Genomic DNA, 15747 nt, shown 5'->3' with positions numbered 1-15747 from the left:
CACACCTGGGAATAAGGGATGCTTTGCATTCACATGCTTTGTGCTGTACTGGGATCCAGGACTGGGATGAATTGGGTATGCTGGGCGTTTGGGAGGGGGAAGTTACTTGTCACCCTTCTCTGGTAGAACAGATGGGCTCTACTTTCAGCTAACTCACTACTTGCACTGGAGCCATGCAATTTGTACCCCGCCTTCCTTACTCATGACAGCTCTGAGAGAAATATCCCAGTAGCTTTTAATTCCTCAGCATCACTTTCCCAAGCTGTTAATGAAACAGGTTTTGAAAAGAAGAACAGATACCCAAAAAGACTTTTTTTTTTCTTTTTTTAATCCTTGCTTCTTGTTTCTATGCCAGGTCTCCAGATCATCTTCCCCCAGTATTTACAAGAGAAGTTTGTCCAGTCTGCCTTGAGTTACATCATGTGCAATGGCGAGGGGGAGTACATTTGCCGGAACAGCCAGTGTGGCTGCCAGTGTGCAGAGGAGTTCCCGCAGTGCAACTGCCCCATCACCGACATCCAGATCATGGAGTACACACTAGCAAACATGGCCAAGACCTGGACAGAAGCCTATAAAGATCTGGAGAATTCAGGTGACCAAGCAAAACACGTTTTCCTATTGATTTATTTCAAACAAAGCGTGCCAGATTATACCAGTTAAGAATCCTTTCTTCCCTTAATACAGTGTTCCAGTTTGGATAAAACATAGAGGATCTTGAACGTTAAAAAATTATCTTAGTCTTGAGGGAGTGCCTTTTTTTCTCTTTACATGTACAGACAAAAACACACACCACATGTAATTCTATGTATAAGGGGATATTTTCCATGGAAGAGTTTGATTAAAAATCTGATTTTTCATGCTAAACCAGCTCAGAATTTTTCTTTAATAGTTCTACAGAGAAACTTCCACAATATGAATGATGCAGAAATTGCTTTTCAGATTTGCATGAATGATTTATTCTGCTTTGGTGAAAGGCAATTCACAGAGAAAGAGCACAGGCCAGATGACACCTCATTTGAGATAGAGAGGAGAAGGGAAAATGACTTCTCTCTCCTACAGTGCCGATATCTGCTGGTGTGAACGTTTCTCTTCTCCCTTCACTTTCTCCCAGTGTGGTGCTGGGGGTGTCAGCAGAGTTTGTTCCACATTGATGCTAGTAACACCCATAGTAGGTATGCAACATCAGTCTCAAGGGCTTGAGGTAGGAAAAAGAGCAATATTATCAGTGCAATTACATCCTTTCTTTTAGCAAGTGGTCTGCCTACCCTGCAGCCACATGGGCACTAAGCAGAACTTAAGAACTTCTTATCCCTGTGCTGCCTATCATCTCTTAGTGTTAGCCAGTTACTTTGCAACATATTTTCTTTAATGGTTATTGTCATAACTGTTCAGCTCTCCATGTTAGGGAAGAAAACTATGAGGAAGAGACCAATGAGGGGCATTGAAGAATTCTTCTTCAGAAGTGTTCCCAGCAGCAATTTCTTTCTTCATGTTGAAGGTCACCTTAATCCCTTTAATGGTTGAAATGAAGCGGCCTATGATGTTTCCTGAATGGGCTGTTGAGGACTGCTTCATACTTCAATATGTCAACCCTGCTGGTGTGTCTGCTGGTGCATAGATTCTTATGTCCAACTCACATTGCCAACTTGGTGCTCAGCTGAGCAAAGTCAGAATAGTAGTTAATGGCCCAAGGCTGATGACCATCTTGACAAGAGCCCCCCATATACTATGGGGAGCCACAAGACTGGGGCAGTTCCAGAAGTAGGTTCCTAGCTGAAGAGGTCAGTGGCTTTCTGGGCGTTTCTATAGGTTCATGGATAGGGTGGGTACACCAGGGCAAACCTGAAATGTGGATTTCAGAAGCTTCTGCTAGCTCAGTACTACACAAATTAGAATTACTGGCAGTGCCTGTCAGCACAGCTCTGCCACTAGTTAAGTGTTACTAGTTGCTAGTTCTGGCACAGTATCTTCACACAAGATGCTCAAGAGCCACATGTTGGCCACCACTCATCAAACCCCTTTACATTCCCAGGGGATCTAACCCAGACACTGAGAAGGTGAGATCCCTATGGAGAGAGAAGAATTAGAGTCCCACAGTGATTGTTTTACTGTTACATTCTGTGCTTGTTGCACCTGATCTAAGCAAAGACTGTGGTAGATAATTATATTGTTTCCCTTCCCTTGAGATTTCAACAGGGGAAGGTGTTTTTCATTTGCCATGTTAAAGTGACACATTGCAGTGCAATTCTCTGCTGTGCCGTAGCCATATTCCACCCAGGGCTAGAGGCTTTTCAGGGCTAGATGGGGTGATTATGTTTAAAGCTGTTGCATCTCATTCATCACTTTGTTGCATCATGCGTGAACTTATCCTTTGAGATGAAAGTTGCTATCACAAAAGAATGTAGTATTAGTATTTTGCTTCTTTGTTTTAATAAATATTCCCAATAACTAGAGGATTTTCTTCATAATGAACAGCAGAAAACAAATCTCTAATGACATCTGAAGGCTTTTCCAATAAAGTGGGCTGAAAGGCACATGAGTGTTCTGAAAGCAAATACCACTTGCACAGGAAGCAGCTGATAGCCTAAAAGATCTATATTCTGTTCCTGATCTGTGTTGGATTCTTATGTCAATTCGAAAAAATCGTGCAGGGCAAATCAAGAATTGGTGTGATTTGGGATAGCATCTTCAAAGTCAAGGAGGCTGCAGTGAACTGATGCTGCTTTAAATCAGCTCAGGAGCTCTCTCTTAGTCCTGTGCTTCATTGCTCATGTGTAAATTGAGAAAAATAACACTGCCTTATTCTTGGCATTTTAGTATGTCTGGCCAAAAAATTCTCTGTCAGGACTGCGATTCTGGATTTTAAAACAGCCTTTTGATTAAAAGTCATGGGTTTGGTTTTTTTTTTTGCAGTACTGTTGCTTTCTGATGAAAATGTGATTTTTTTAAACTGAAAAGGCAAGCACTGGAAAAATGAAAGTTTCACCTTTGAAAGAGATATTTGACATGGCCATTTTGCTGTGATGCTACCATTCTTCTCCAGAGGCTGGATCCTCTGCCCTGTACCACCTGTGATGATGAGTCATTGCCATGGGACTACCTGCAGGGACTGGGTGACTCTGCAAAAAGAGGGGGCCATGTTGCATTATGGGAGATGTAGTCCTAGCCATCATCAACATTTTCTGTGCAGATAGATAAAATAAAAACAAAAGCGAACAGCCTTATTAGTTAATTGGAAATTCTCAGGGTTAAGAATGAACTATTCCCAGAAAGGTACAAGGTTTAGCACAATGCAGCCATAGTCTTGGCTGGGGCCTCCAGGAATAGTTATAAATAAATATAAATAAATAATGAAGAAACTATTATTTTTGGAAAGTATTTTCTTTTTTGACCCCTCTTTTAAAAACAACTCCATCCAGCTTTTACTTTGCTCATTTGTTTTTCCCCCAACCTTGCACTGCAGTATCAAAATGTGCACACTGCACTGAAATTTCTCCCTTACCCGTCTCTATGAAAAATGTAGCACATTCATCATCAGAGGGAAAAGAGCTTGGTCTTTTGCACAAACAGGCTTTTGAGGAAATTGATTTATAAGGGGCAGGAAGCAAATGCAAGGCTTTTACTGCTGAAAGATACCAGGAGTAATCAGCATGGTCAACAGAAGCAATTATACATGATGATAGTTTCAGAGGACCACTGAACAGGAGGGAATCATTTTTGGGGAGGAGAAGGGCACTGAAAGCAGCATTACAAATAGAGTGAAAACCTGAGAGATGATTAAAAAAAAACCCTCTCAGTTATCTTTGGAGAAGAAAGGAGGCAAGCAGATGTCCTGTGGATCTTGATAGTGCAGTGATAATAATTATTTTTATTAGGTGCTCAGTTTCACCATGTGATGAGTAGGACATGGACATCCATTTACCATCTATAGAATGATGGCACTGACTAATGTATAGATATTCTTTGTTAGGCAGTTAAGCATGAACTGCAAGTTGCTGAGTAATAGGAAACCTGTTATGCAAATATATATAAGCTTTGTAGAATAGGTTGCAAATTATCTGGTCTGATTTTCTCCAATAATTCTATGGATTATTTCTTTTTTTGAAAAGATATCAACCTTTACAAGCTTTCATTTTTTGCCTTTTTTTTGGCTATTGTCCTCTTTTCCCTCTGAAAATAGGATGAAGGAATTTAAAAATAAAAAAAAAAAAGGATTAGGAAAGGAAGAAAAAAAAATGTAGATAACTTACAGGAAAAGATGGCTGCATTTCTTGTTGCATACTTTGTTGGGCTTATGGCAGGGCTTTAGTCCACCTCCCTCTAGAAGCAGGACTACCACCAGCCCTAGATCAGGTCAGCCACGGTTTTGTCTAGCAGAGTCTAAAATGAGAGATTCTTCTACATCTCTGGGCAGCATGTTTCTGTGCTGCATTACTTCCAAGTGAAGAAGATTTTCAATAAATCATTTGAACTTCTCAAGCTGTAAACTGTCTATTACTCCTTGTTACACCATCTGTCTCTAATAAGAAGAGTTTATCTCCTTTGTATTTGTAAGTACCTTTTAAGCAGTTGTAGGCTGTAATTAGATTGCCCCTTGGCCTCTTCTTCACCAGATTAAACAAGTGCAGCTCCCTCCACCTGACCTTGTGCTCCAGGCCCTTGACCATCTCATAGCCCTCAGCTGTGCCCTCCTCAGTTTCTCAACACCAGTCTTTAATTGGGTGTCCCTAAAGCTGGGCAGAGAAATGCAGGTACGGCCTCAGTAGTGCCAAGAAGAATTAGCTTCCCAACCTACTGGTTTTATCCCAATATGCAGTTTGTGTTACTTCCAGTGAGAACATAGTGTTGACCTACCTTCAGCACGGTGTCCACGATAACCCTCAGGACCTTTGTAGCAGCTGTTACTCAACTGGTTGTTTCCCCGCCTGTACTGATGTGTGCAGTTGTTCTGCCCTGGTGCAGAGCTTTGTTCTTGTCTTTATTGCACTTTATGGGGTTTTTGTTGGCTCACTCCTGGCATTTCTCAAGGTCTCAGTGTGTCAAACACAGTTTTGTGGTATCAAAAATTGGGTTATTTTCTACTGAGAAAGTTGGAACCATCTGTTTTTTCCATACAAGGATGTCCCAGCCTGGTAATCAGAGTCTAAGCAAACTATACTTCTCAGGAAGAAAGGGGTGCTCATAAACAGAAACCGTATCAGATTTTCTGTTTCGTGAAAACTGAAACCCTACATAATGTTTTTTTCATTATCAAGCAAAATCAAACAGAAATAAAGTGATCACAAAACAACATTTAACAACGTATTTTTGGATCAATTGAATTTTTTCCTTTGGCTAAAATTGACAGATTTTGTTCTGACTTTAGCCCTCTGAACTATTTTATTTTATTTTCATTGTTACATAAAGCAACTCATTTAACTTCAAATGAAGTTAAAGGAGAAAAAAGAATAAGAATGCTCTTTTTAAAAAATGAGAAAGCAGGACATTTTAACACAATCCAAACCCTTCCTCTGGGGATTTTTTTAAAGCTTTTTTTTCTCTTTTTTTAAACAACACAGCCGAAGTGATTTGACTTCAACAACAAACACCATTTTAGGAACAGCCAAAAAACCAATTTAAATTAGAACTCTTTAACTGACAACGATTACAACTCCCTGCTTTTTGTTCATAACCCCTAGACTATAATCCCATGCTCCAGGGAATTTGCTCTCTTTTTCTCCACCCTGTACACATTAACCGTATTGTTTCACCCTAATACTCTCTGGGTTTCATTTCCCATATGGGAGCAGCAACAGCCACGGAATTAGTGAGCTTCCTGGGGCAGAATGACAGGCCAGTGAGTTAATGAACATCACCTTCCTTTAGTAGAGCGCTGATGGCTTCATACGTCACTGCTGTTTCTCCATCCTGCTAATGAAAAGCTTTGTAACTTTGTTATAGTTCAGAAACCTCTGTATTTCTCCACATTTTTGTGTGTTCCAGATGAGTTTAAATCCTTCATGAAAAGGCTACCTAGCAACCACTTCCTGACTATTGGGAGCATCCACCAGCACTGGGGGAATGACTGGGATCTGCAGAACCGCTACAAGCTGCTGCAGAGCTCCCTGGAAGCCCAGCGCCAGAAGATCCAGCGCACTGCCCGCAAACTGTTTGGCCTCAGTGTCCGGTGTCGGCACAATCCTAACCACCAGCTGCCTAGAGAAAGGTACCTTCATCCTTCATTGGGGATGGGTGTGGTGTGATGGGTGACTGACGGAGCTCAGCCTGGGCTTGGACCTAAACCAAACAGCCTAAGTGTTCGAATATAGGGTGTGCTAATATGGAGGCTTGGGGGAAAATGGTAAAGTCTGGGAGTGGATTGAAATTTCTGGAGGTGTAAGTAACCTTTATCACATACCCAAGCATATTCACATCCCTTCTATGTGGTCTTACCTACCCAGGTGAAGGGCACCCCCTTATTCTGTAGTGTTCTGCAAGACTATTACAGGGCTGACATCATACAGCCAAGCAGACTAAGCTGCTCTTTAAGCGGTCTTGTACCATGTACCACAGCCAAGCTTTAAGCCTCCATTTGCTGTTAAAATGGACATATGGAGCACAAGATGCTTCAGCCCATTTTTGAGTTGTGCTCCTCAATGAATATAGCCAGAGTGAAAGAGAAGCTTTGGTTTCACTTGGAATAGATCGTATCTCTTCTACAAAATGCAGAGTGAACCTGCAAACCTGCACTGACCAGAAGCCTAGCAATGTTATTACAGATGGAGAAAGCAGATTTTCCATTACAGCTACAGCAGCTATTGATATCCAATAGTCACCTCCTGCTGGCTCCTTTCAGCCCTGACCTATGGCTGAGTTTAAGTTAGCTTTCAATCATTTTTGGAGACTTGCATCCATGGATTTTAATAAACATTTCTTGCTGTTTCTTTCTACATTGTCTGGAGTGAAGTAACACTGAAAATTTTTTAAAATTAGTCCAAGTGCCTTTTCTTCCATGCTTCTCTTGGAAGGGTCAGGCCAAGTTAATATTTGTAGAGGAACTGTTTTTTCACCTTCTTCATTACCTAAATATTCAATCTCAAGAGAAAATAAAATGATTGACTGCTGTCTCCTGTTATCACCCAGCCCCCTGGCTGCTAAGCACACTGAGTTTTCATTTCATCACTGTGCAGCTCAGGAAACTCTTCTAGGGCTTAACAACTCTTTAATTACCAAGGAATCTCATGTTTCTGGACAAAGACTTGATGGACTTACTAGGGATGAGGAGAAATATCTATTAAGACTAAGAGTTTTTGAAAAAAAGTCTAGAGAAATTCCTAAAATCGACCTGTTCCTGCCAATTGGCTGAGTTGCTGTAAACAAGCCAACTGGTGGAGGAGTCACAAGCATGTCCAGGCATTATTTTGAGTTGTGCCACGACAACAACAAAGTGAAGCGGCAGCGAGCAGATATCCAGCCAACCATGTTACTGCAAAGCATTCAAATAAATATGTCTTTAGCATTTCTCTTCTATTTTAAAAAGTCAGCCACACAGAAAGGGAGCCTCCAACTAACGCTATAAAATCTGGGGGAAGGAGGACGAAATGGATGATGGCAGCTGGGTTTTTAACTGACTGATGTTCTTGATTTGTTTAAGTCAACACCACCAGGCATATTGTAATTTCTTTTCTTATTTGTCATTCTGCATTTGTAGCTAGGCAGGAGAGGGGCTCTGTAGACAGATGTGTAGTGGAAGAGGTATGCATTTCATCGTTCTTTTCACAGGGCTTGGAAATACTCTAATTTTCTAATTGTTACTGTACAGAATGACAGATGCTTATCAAGCATGCCAGTGGCTTTGAAAGGATGGAAAGGTTCTATTAAGAGCAAGCCTCTCTCTCTCTTTAATACACATAATAGTAAGCCTACTTTATATATTCAAAAGCAATGTAAAAAAGAAATAGGATTGCTGTTGATTGTCTCAGGGAAAGGAAGAAGTGGTGTTTCCAAAAGAAAGAAAGAGTAGGGATTTTGGCAATTAGGCTGATTCTCCATGACCTTTTGCAATAGCTAAGAAGGAAATAAATATATTTGCTCTGCACTGCTTTTGCTTAAAAAACACCTCTTCACAGGCAAGTTTATTGGTTTAAAAAGGAAGCCATTCCTCAGTTGTTAAAGCTTCAATGTTGACTGAGTATCTACAGTTGCCTTTTAAAACTCTGGATGTAAAATATAAATAACATCCGGGGGGAGGGGGTGGTGGTGGTGTTGATACATGTTCTGGGCTCCAGCCAAATTGTCATTAGTTAAGAATACATCTCACAGCTGCTGAGAATAAAAATAGCATTTTTGCTTCACTGTTCCATACAGAAAGCCCAATAGTACCTCCACAGCAGCTAGTGCTGGTTGGAAAGTGAAAGGTGAGTTTGCAGAGGAAAACTGGTTAAATCCCTACCTTTTTTTCTTGCAATTAGAAAAAAAAAAAGAATCTGCCCTGCTGGATCAGGTTTTTGATTGGGGTATTTTTGCGGGTTTTTTGTTTGTTTTTTTGTTTTTGTTTTGGTATGGTTTGGTTTTATAATCAGCTCAGACACCATCTACAACAAAGCTGCGTCTTTGGCTCAAGGGACACGCATCAGTCTCTTCCCCTCCCCAGACCTGATTAATCCTGAAAGTTGACATGTCAGGACGAAAGAAAATTATTCATCACCTTTCTGTATAACCTGACCTCTGCTTCTGATCTGAAAGCCCAACATTGTCCTGCAAAACATTTTTTTTGTCACAAGAGATAGGTTTTAAGTGGTGAAACAGCTCTGCATGATTACCTGGCTCCCAGTTCCCAGCATTGCAGGGGACCGTGTGTCTCCAGTGAGCAACAGCAAGAAAACACTGCAAAATAACTCTCACTCACAACTTTGCCTGGATGTCATTTTTTTTCCTTTTAGTTTGGAACGTAGGATATTAAAGTTGAATGTAAAATTACTTGACGGTGACCTTTGAAGACATAGTTTTCCTTTTTTAATTTCACATGCTCTAGTACTTTATACTTTGAACTGGCAGAGGTAGCAAACATTAGGCAAAATAACTTTTGCAATGCTATTAAGAGGGAGAAAGATAAACTGATGACTCCGTAATGAAAGAGAAAATAATTAAAATGAAAACCAATGACTACTCTGCTACTGGCTTTCAGATTTTAAACAGTGGCTCTTTTCAGCTTTCTTGTGCCCTGATATCTCTTGGTTATATTCACATGAGTCTGAGCCATCATGGGTGTGTGTTTTAAGAAGTTACCTCCTGTCAGCTGAAGGGCTGTGACTGGTCCTGTGTATATTCTTATCCTGTCCCGGTTGCAAGACAAAATGGGGTAATTTATACCACTTTTCCTCTCTCTCACTCTATCACACTTCCCATTGTCATGCCCGGCTCTGCCCTGGATTCTGCATTTTCATTTAATTACGTCCTTTATTGCTGCCATCAGCAGATGGTGGGTAGCCTTTTTTTTTTTTGTCCTACTTGTGTCTTTGACGAATGCTAAGACATATACACACACACCAAAAAAACCCCAACCTTCTTTCTCCTGATCTCCTCCCATCCTTCCTCTACAAAGTTGATCTGGGGAACAAGAAAATTACTAGTTTCGATTGTAAGATATCAGATGAGACTCCTTTCTCGTTTTGCTCTGCCGGCTGTTAGTATAAGGGAAGGATGGAGGATAGCATTTTTTTTTTCCTCTAAGACAGAGCACACCTAAGACAGACAGGATATGGTCATATGAATAATTTTTGTCATGTCCCCTTCTGTATAGTCTGGCAGTCCTTGTCCCATGAACTCAATGGCATTATCAACATGTAAAAACTGTGTAAAGCATCAAGCCAGCACTGCACAAATACAGTGGGAATCCTGTGCACGAGCGAGTGCATGAGGAAATCGGGAGAGTCACGTTCACTTGCACAGAGCTGGAACTGAGATCTGTGCATGGTAGTTGCTCAGCGTGTGTTCGGCTGTCGTTTGCATATGCAGCTGTACGAGGCTATTGGCAGCTGTACAAAAGTGGTGGCAGTATGTGCACACAGGCACACTTCTGACAGCGCTGAATACCGCAACAAACCCACCTCAGAAACCACCTTTAGTCCTATGAGCCACTGTTACTACCTCATCTGGAAGCCCCGTACCACAAAAAGCAACAAACATGAGGGAGGGAGCTATGGAAATCAGGGAAATACTGTCCTCGCTTCATGGACAGGGGTAGGGATGCTGAGAGGGTACCTGATGGAGCTGGACATTTACCATCTATCTGCCACCAGCCTGCTGCCTCAGCCCTTCATTTTCTTCATGCTACTGGGCTTCTCTCTGTCCTTGTCTTGGTAGAAATTATAGCTGGAGCTAGGGACAAAGCTTGGGGCTGCAGGAGATACTCCCTTCAAAGCAACCTCTGATTTTCACCATTATCAAGCCCAATCATGGGAAGAGGTGGCATGCAAGAACTTTGTGCTTCCCTTAAGCAATTCCCCCAAGCCAGTGAACCCAGGCAGCTAGTGTACGTATATTGGAGGGTCACTTTAGTTTTAGTTAATCCTCCGCTTGCTCATCATCCCTCAGCTTCATGCTTATATTAGTGGTTAGAAGCAAAGAAAGAAGCTTTCAAGGAGATGCATAGAGGAATCAAGGTGGGCTCACAGCAGCTTAGTGAGATTGAAACTTGGAATCTGGGTGCCTTGCTAAATTCAAGTGCATTTGGCTGGCTTTCCAAACAGGAACTGCAAGGCTTCAGATGGGGTAAAAATTATTTGTATTGCTGAAAAAGTGAGCAAAAAATTCACCTATAAGCAGAAGGCAGACTCAATCCCCAGGGAATGGTTTTGAGAGTGCTTGTTGCTGTCAGCAATGTGCTTTGCAGCCACACTGTGCCGTGCTGTCCCCTCCTCTCTGAAGCAGACCTGTCCTAGAAACCAGGAGGAACCCTGTGCACTTTTTCGAGGGACCAGGGCTGTCACTGTCTTCCTCTACAGCAGGTATTTATAGAGGTCAGTGCCTTGCTCCCAAGCCAACCTTGTCTTTTCCACTAGCAGGAGAGCTCCTGTTAGCTGTGAATAGGGGAAAGAGACCCTGGCAGCCCTGTACCACAGGAGGAATGTGAAAATTGTCTTTTCCCACATCCAAGGCTTCAGAATTTTCCTGCTAATGCACTTCCTTTTTCCTCACTCTGTCTCATTTATTTTCCTTTCACTCAGTTTCTTCCTGCTTCTTTTCATTCCTGCCTGTCCTCTGACTTTCAGTTGTTGCTGTTGTTTCAGTTTTCCCCTTTCTCCATCCCTATTCCTCCTGCCCACAGCATTTCTCTCCCATTTTTCCCTTTACCTGCACATTTTCCCTGTCTTTTTTCCCCTACTCTTTCTGCTTCTCCTCCTTGGTTATTTCTTTCCTTCCAGTGCTTTCCTGTTTTATGCTCTCAACCCTCCACTTGCTCCCTCCCCCTAATCATCTTGCTGTTCTTTGCTGCTGTATCATTTAATGCCTTCTTTGATACAGCCTACAGCTTAATGATTATTCGGAGGTCAGGCGATGCAGGTGCCATGAATTTCACTAATCCAGCTCTGAGAGCCTCTGTCCATAATCACTCCTCCCGTTCTACAGGGACTGAATCCTAATTTGTCATTAGCCAGTCCTCTTGCTGCAGCGCTACCAAGAACTTTTTGCCCAGAGGAGACAATGAAGTATTCATTAGCTGGGGGGAAGGCGGAGGGGAGGGAACAGGCGGCTGAACAAGGCATTCTGCTGAAGGCTGCTGAGAAAGGAGTCGCTGTGATGAGATTTCCTGGGGCGGTGGGGAGGGGGGAAGAGGGGGCAGCAAGGCAACGTTGCAAGTGGGTTATACAAAAAGCAAACGTGAGTTATGGTGTCATTCATTAGGAGTCGTTCCAGGGCTGCAGGACGTGGAGGTGAGGGTGCTGACATAGCAATTATGGGAGCGGTGGGGCTTGGGAATGGGCAAGTGTGGTTGCTTGTTAAGGGGAGAAGCTGTAAGAGGAGGTAAATTAGCAGCAGATTTTTTAAAGGAGAAGCTATTCTAGCAGCTCTGTGCACCCTGACTTTCACACTCTCTTCATAGAATCATAGAATCGTTTAGGTTGGAAAAGACCTTTAAGATCATCAAGTCCAACCGTTAACCTAGCACTGCCAAGCCCACCACTATACCATGTCCCTAGGCACCTCATCCAAACGTCTTTTAAATACCTCCAGGGATGGTGACTCAGCCACTTCCCTGGGCAGCCTGTTCCAATGCTTGACCACCCTTTCAGTAAAGAATTTTTTCCTAATATCCAATCTAAGCCTCCCCTGGCGCAACTTCAGGCCATTTCCCCTTGTCCTATTGCTTGTTACTTGGGAGAAGAGACCGACCCCCACCTCGCTACAACCTCCTTTCAGGTAGTTGTAGAGAGTGATAAGGTCTCCCCTCAGCCTCCTTTTTCTGCTGTTATTGAGCTCTGCACCATAAGCAGAGGTTACTACTGGCTTTGCCTCATCCCATTACAGGTCTGTTTTTGGAGAGTGGGAGGAATTGCCAATGACATGGAGAGGAGTTTTCTCCTGCTAGCCAGGAAGTTACGCTGACCTGCAATGTCTGATAGCACCTCAGCCTCTGACATGGCTTTATCAGCTTCATTCCCCTGGTTGAACCTTGTCCCTGTGGCACTGATGGCATCCTTGACAGGAGACTGTGCTACTCTCAGCTCCTAGAACAGTGTGAAGAGAGACTTCAGATGATCAGTCCTAACTTCTAGCTATTTCTTAGGGGGCTTTTGTTCTGTACCAAAGGAGTAAACAGCAGATGAAAGATTCAGTCTCAAAATAGACTGGAATAGCTCCCAGATGCCATGGCAGGGCATCAGTGTTCTGAGAGCTCTGCCTCAGGTATATCCCTGAAAACATTGTGGCTCCAGTAAGATGCCAACACCAAAGGTTCTGTGAGGCTCTACAATGCTAATGCTTTCTTCTTCCTACCTGCAGGACAATACAGGAATGGCTTACTCGGGTCCAGTCCCTGCTCTACTGCAATGAGAATGGGTTCTGGGGGACCTTTCTGGAAAGCCAACGGAGCTGCGTTTGCCACGGTGGCACCAGCCTGTGCCAGCGCCCCATCCCCTGCATCATCGGGGGCAACAACAGCTGTGCCATGTGCAGCCTTGCCAACATCTCTCTCTGCGGCTCATGCAACAAGGGCTATAAGCTTTACCGGGGTCGCTGCGAGCCTCAGAACGTAGACTCGGAGCGGAGTGAGCAGTTCATCAGCTTTGAGACAGACTTGGACTTCCAGGACCTAGAACTGAAGTACCTGCTGCAGAAAATGGACTCTCGCCTGTATGTGCACACCACCTTCATCAGCAATGAGATCCGCCTGGACACCTTCTTCGACCCCAGGTGGCGCAAACGCATGTCCCTCACCTTGAAGAGCAACAAGAACCGGATGGACTTCATCCACATGGTGATTGGGATCTCCATGCGAATCTGCCAGATGCGCAACAGCAGCCTGGACCCTATGTTCTTTGTCTACGTCAACCCATTCAGTGGGAGTCACTCTGAGGGCTGGAACATGCCCTTTGGGGAGTACGGCTACCCACGCTGGGAGAAAATCCGCCTCCAAAACAGCCAGTGCTACAACTGGACCCTGCTACTGGGCAACCGGTGGAAAACCTTTTTCGAGACCGTCCACATCTACCTACGCAGCCGGACTCGGCTGCCCTCCCTGCTGCGTAATGAGACTGGCCAAGGGCCCGTGGACCTTTCTGACCCCACCAAGCGTCAGTTCTACATCAAGATCTCGGATGTGCAGGTGTACGGCTACAGCCTGCGTTTTAATGCTGACCTACTGCGCAGTGCTGTGCAGCAGGTCAACCAGTCGTACACGCAAGGCGGGCAGTTCTATTCTTCCTCCTCTGTCATGCTCTTGCTGCTGGATATTCGGGACCGAATCAATAGACTGGCGCCTCCTGTGGCCCCAGGGAAGCCCCAGCTGGATCTGTTCTCTTGTATGCTCAAGCACCGCCTGAAACTCACCAACAGCGAGATCATCCGTGTGAACCATGCTCTAGACCTGTACAACACTGAGATCCTCAAACAGTCGGACCAGATGACAGCCAAACTCTGCTAACCCGGACTTTTCAGTGGACATGTTGGTGATTGATCTTTTTGCTGTAAAAAAATAAAAGAGAAAAACAAAAAAAAAAAAGGAGAAAAAAGTAAAAAGAAAGAAAGAAAAGTGGGGGGAAAGTAAAGAAAGGGGAGAAAAACAAGATTTGTAAAATGTAATTAATATACAAAAGAGAAAAAAAAGAGGAAATTCTTCATTTGTTGAAAACTAAACCCGTTCTAGCAGCTGTATAAAACTGTCAGGCATGTTTGTTATTTCTATAATCCGTCATAAAAGGGTGACACCTTACTCTCTCTTGACCTTGGGGGTGTTGCTTGCTAGTCCTTGGGGGCAGCAGAGTAAATAAAGGGAGGAGCAGAGAGAGGAACAAACTTCTGTAATGAACTGTAAAGTTTTCTGCTATGCAGGTGCCAAGACAAAGAGACAAACAAAAAAAAATCAAAGCAAACAAACAAACAAGAGTTATATGTAAATGTAAAAGAACTGCCATTATTCCTATAGTGGGAGTAAATGGTTAAAGATAAAAGATATTTCTTCTGTTGAGATTTATGCCAGCTTTACGTTGAGTTATTCACGCAGCCTGTGCTGAGCTTTGCTGGAGGACAGAAGGTGATGGCAGTCTTTTGGGAGTAAAACTAATGCCTCATTGGTGAGAAGACACATCAGAGGTGGAGGGTGGGTGCAGGTCTCAGGTGTCTTCATTTTGGAATTTCCATTTTGGAAGACTTTTCACCAGAGGTAGTCTCAGCGCTTGCTGAAGAATGGGACATGTCAGGTCCCTTCGGCTACTTTGCTGAACTGGAGTTCATGCCCTGCATCAGACTGCTGTTGCCTTCAGTGATGTCAGAGCTTAACCCCTTGAGGATCAGCACCTGTAAACCTTCAGAGTCACTCATCTTTAAGGTACTTCAACAGATTCCCTAAAACAGAGAAAGCCAAAACCATATGCCACTTTGATAAACCCAGACTTAAAGGCAAACCTGAGTTTGGCTCTTTGCCTCAGGTTCTGGGTTTTCCAATAACACTGGAAAACCCACATCACCACAAAAACCAAAGCACAATGCAAGAAAATACATTTCCAAGGAAACCTGGAGACACTGAAGGATACACATGTAATTTTTGTTCTTTGGGGAAGGAAAAATCCCTTTTACTTTCTTATGTTTCCATGACTGTCAATAATATCCTTGTTTCACTTACGCTTTCTTTGTCCACAAAAAAAATTTACAGAAAATATATGAGAAAATTTTATTAAAATATTCACAAAAGTAGTAAAAGGGAGGGGTGGGAAGGAAGAGCATAATAACCAAATCTACCCTGAATTTGCAAGAATAAAGCCAAATTTAAAAAGGTTGAGTTATCAAAAAAAACCCCTAAAATAACTAAAAGGTGGGTAAAATTTTGTGGAGTGTGTGTTCACGTGTGTTTGGATTTAAAAAGATTATATATTGAATGGAGTTTGTGAATGTAGGATCAACTGAGCTGGGTGATGAAACCTGAACACAGTGGGAGGTGAGTAGTGGGGTGTTTCTCTTAATCTCCCTGGTTTTTAGTTAAATTTGATTGTGAGAAGTGCTAGTGAGAGACTAGAATTTCTGCCCTCCTCTAGGAGGGAGAAATGAATC

At 43.0% G+C, this 15747-nt stretch overlaps 1 protein-coding gene across 1 annotated transcript in view; it reads left to right on the top strand.

The window, feature by feature from the left end:
• BRINP1 (BMP/retinoic acid inducible neural specific 1) overlaps positions 1 to 14125 on the top strand; it is a 59535-nt gene extending 45410 nt beyond the window's left edge. The window contains exons 5-7 of the mRNA XM_075519735.1: positions 356 to 592; positions 5983 to 6205; positions 12985 to 14125. Of these exons, the coding sequence (XP_075375850.1) occupies positions 356 to 592; positions 5983 to 6205; positions 12985 to 14125 (1601 nt within the window). The remainder of the gene's footprint in view (positions 1 to 355; positions 593 to 5982; positions 6206 to 12984) is intronic.
• The last annotated feature ends 1622 nt before the right edge of the window (positions 14126 to 15747 follow it).

Source organism: Mycteria americana, chromosome 17 (assembly GCF_035582795.1).
Source record: "Mycteria americana isolate JAX WOST 10 ecotype Jacksonville Zoo and Gardens chromosome 17, USCA_MyAme_1.0, whole genome shotgun sequence".
In the NCBI taxonomy this organism is placed as follows: domain Eukaryota; kingdom Metazoa; phylum Chordata; class Aves; order Ciconiiformes; family Ciconiidae; genus Mycteria; species Mycteria americana.
Note: the sequence above shows the minus strand (reverse complement) of the source record. Positions and strands in the feature narration are given on the sequence as shown.